We start from the raw sequence: 1290 nt of genomic DNA, 5'->3' as shown, positions 1-1290 counted from the left end.
GTTGTGTCAGCTGCATATTGCAGGTTGTTAATGAGTCTTCCTCCAATCCTGATGCCCCGTTCTTCTTCTTATAGTCCAGCTTCTCAGATTATTTGCTCAGCATACAGATTGAATAAGTATGGTGAAAGGATACAACCCTGATGCACACCTTTCCTGACTTTATACCACACAGTATCCCCTTGTTCTATTCAAATGTCTGCCTCTTGGTCTAAGTACAGGTTCCTCATATTATGTATATACATATGTATATATATTCTTTTTATCATGAGAAAAGAAAGGACAATAGAGGTTATTTTTATAAAGAATGTAGGTATATACATAGTGCTGAAGAAGGTTAAAGAGAAGATTGGTGGCATATCTGGGAGGAAAGACTGAACAGGTTGATGGAGGGTGGCATTGGATTAAGGCCTGCAGGGAAGGAGGAGTGGTTTCCTCTGGAGGGGAAGGTCTACACCCAGGGCAGCGGGGGAGGGGATGTGAGTACCCATAATGGTGAGAAGGAAGGCTGAGAAGGGAAGAACCCAGAGGCCAAGGGAGTGGGTGTCTTGTACATTGACAATAAGAATCCACAGACATTCATTACAAGGCATGAATGTCCATGAAGGATTAGAGGGAGAGAGAGGAGTTTATTCCGCGGACTTTAATTTCCCTCCTCTGCTTTCCTAAAAGGAACAAACCGTTATGTTCCAGTCTTGCCCTCTAGCCTTCCAATCTTTTTTCTTTAATTGTGTTTTCTACTTTTCTCTTTTTCTATCCCCTTTGTTGCCTCAAAGCACAAGTAGGTGAGGTGAGGTGAGGTAGGGTAAGGTGAGGTGAGGTGAGGTGGGAGTTGTGGAAGAGTCCAGCTCAGTTGGAAACATGAGGGAAGGTAATCCCACCCCCTCCCCATTTCCATCACAGTCCCCTCCAGTCCTGCCTGACTACCATGGACTCTTCTTCCACTGTCACCCACTCACTGAAGACCTTGGCTTAAGGCAAAAACCAGTAAACCAGTTGCTGTGGAGTTGACTTTGACTCATGGCGACCCCATGTGTGTCAGAGTAGAACTGTGCTCCACAGGGTTTCAATGACTGATTTTTAGGAAGTAGATTGCCAGACTTTTCTTCTAAGGCACTTCTGAAAAAAAAATCAAACTCGTTGCCGTTGAGTTGATTCCAACCCATAGCAACCCTAGAGGACAGAGTAGAACTGCCCCATAGGGTTTCCAAGGAGCAGCTGGTGGATTTCAACTGCTGACCTTTTGGTTCGCAGTCCTATCATTTAATCACTGCACCACCAGGGTTCCAACCT

At 45.0% G+C, this 1290-nt stretch overlaps 1 protein-coding gene across 1 annotated transcript in view; it reads left to right on the top strand.

Moving 5' to 3' along the window:
- Positions 1-1290, top strand: part of DNAH9 (dynein axonemal heavy chain 9) — a 450622-nt gene that overhangs the window by 289962 nt on the left and 159370 nt on the right. Inside the window, exon 42 of the mRNA XM_012555448.1 lies at positions 901-974. Within this exon, the coding sequence (XP_012410902.1) occupies positions 901-974 (74 nt within the window). The remainder of the gene's footprint in view (positions 1-900; positions 975-1290) is intronic.

Source organism: Trichechus manatus, unplaced genomic scaffold (assembly GCF_000243295.1).
Source record: "Trichechus manatus latirostris isolate Lorelei unplaced genomic scaffold, TriManLat1.0 scaffold00040, whole genome shotgun sequence".
NCBI lineage: Eukaryota > Metazoa > Chordata > Mammalia > Sirenia > Trichechidae > Trichechus > Trichechus manatus.
Note: the sequence above shows the minus strand (reverse complement) of the source record. Positions and strands in the feature narration are given on the sequence as shown.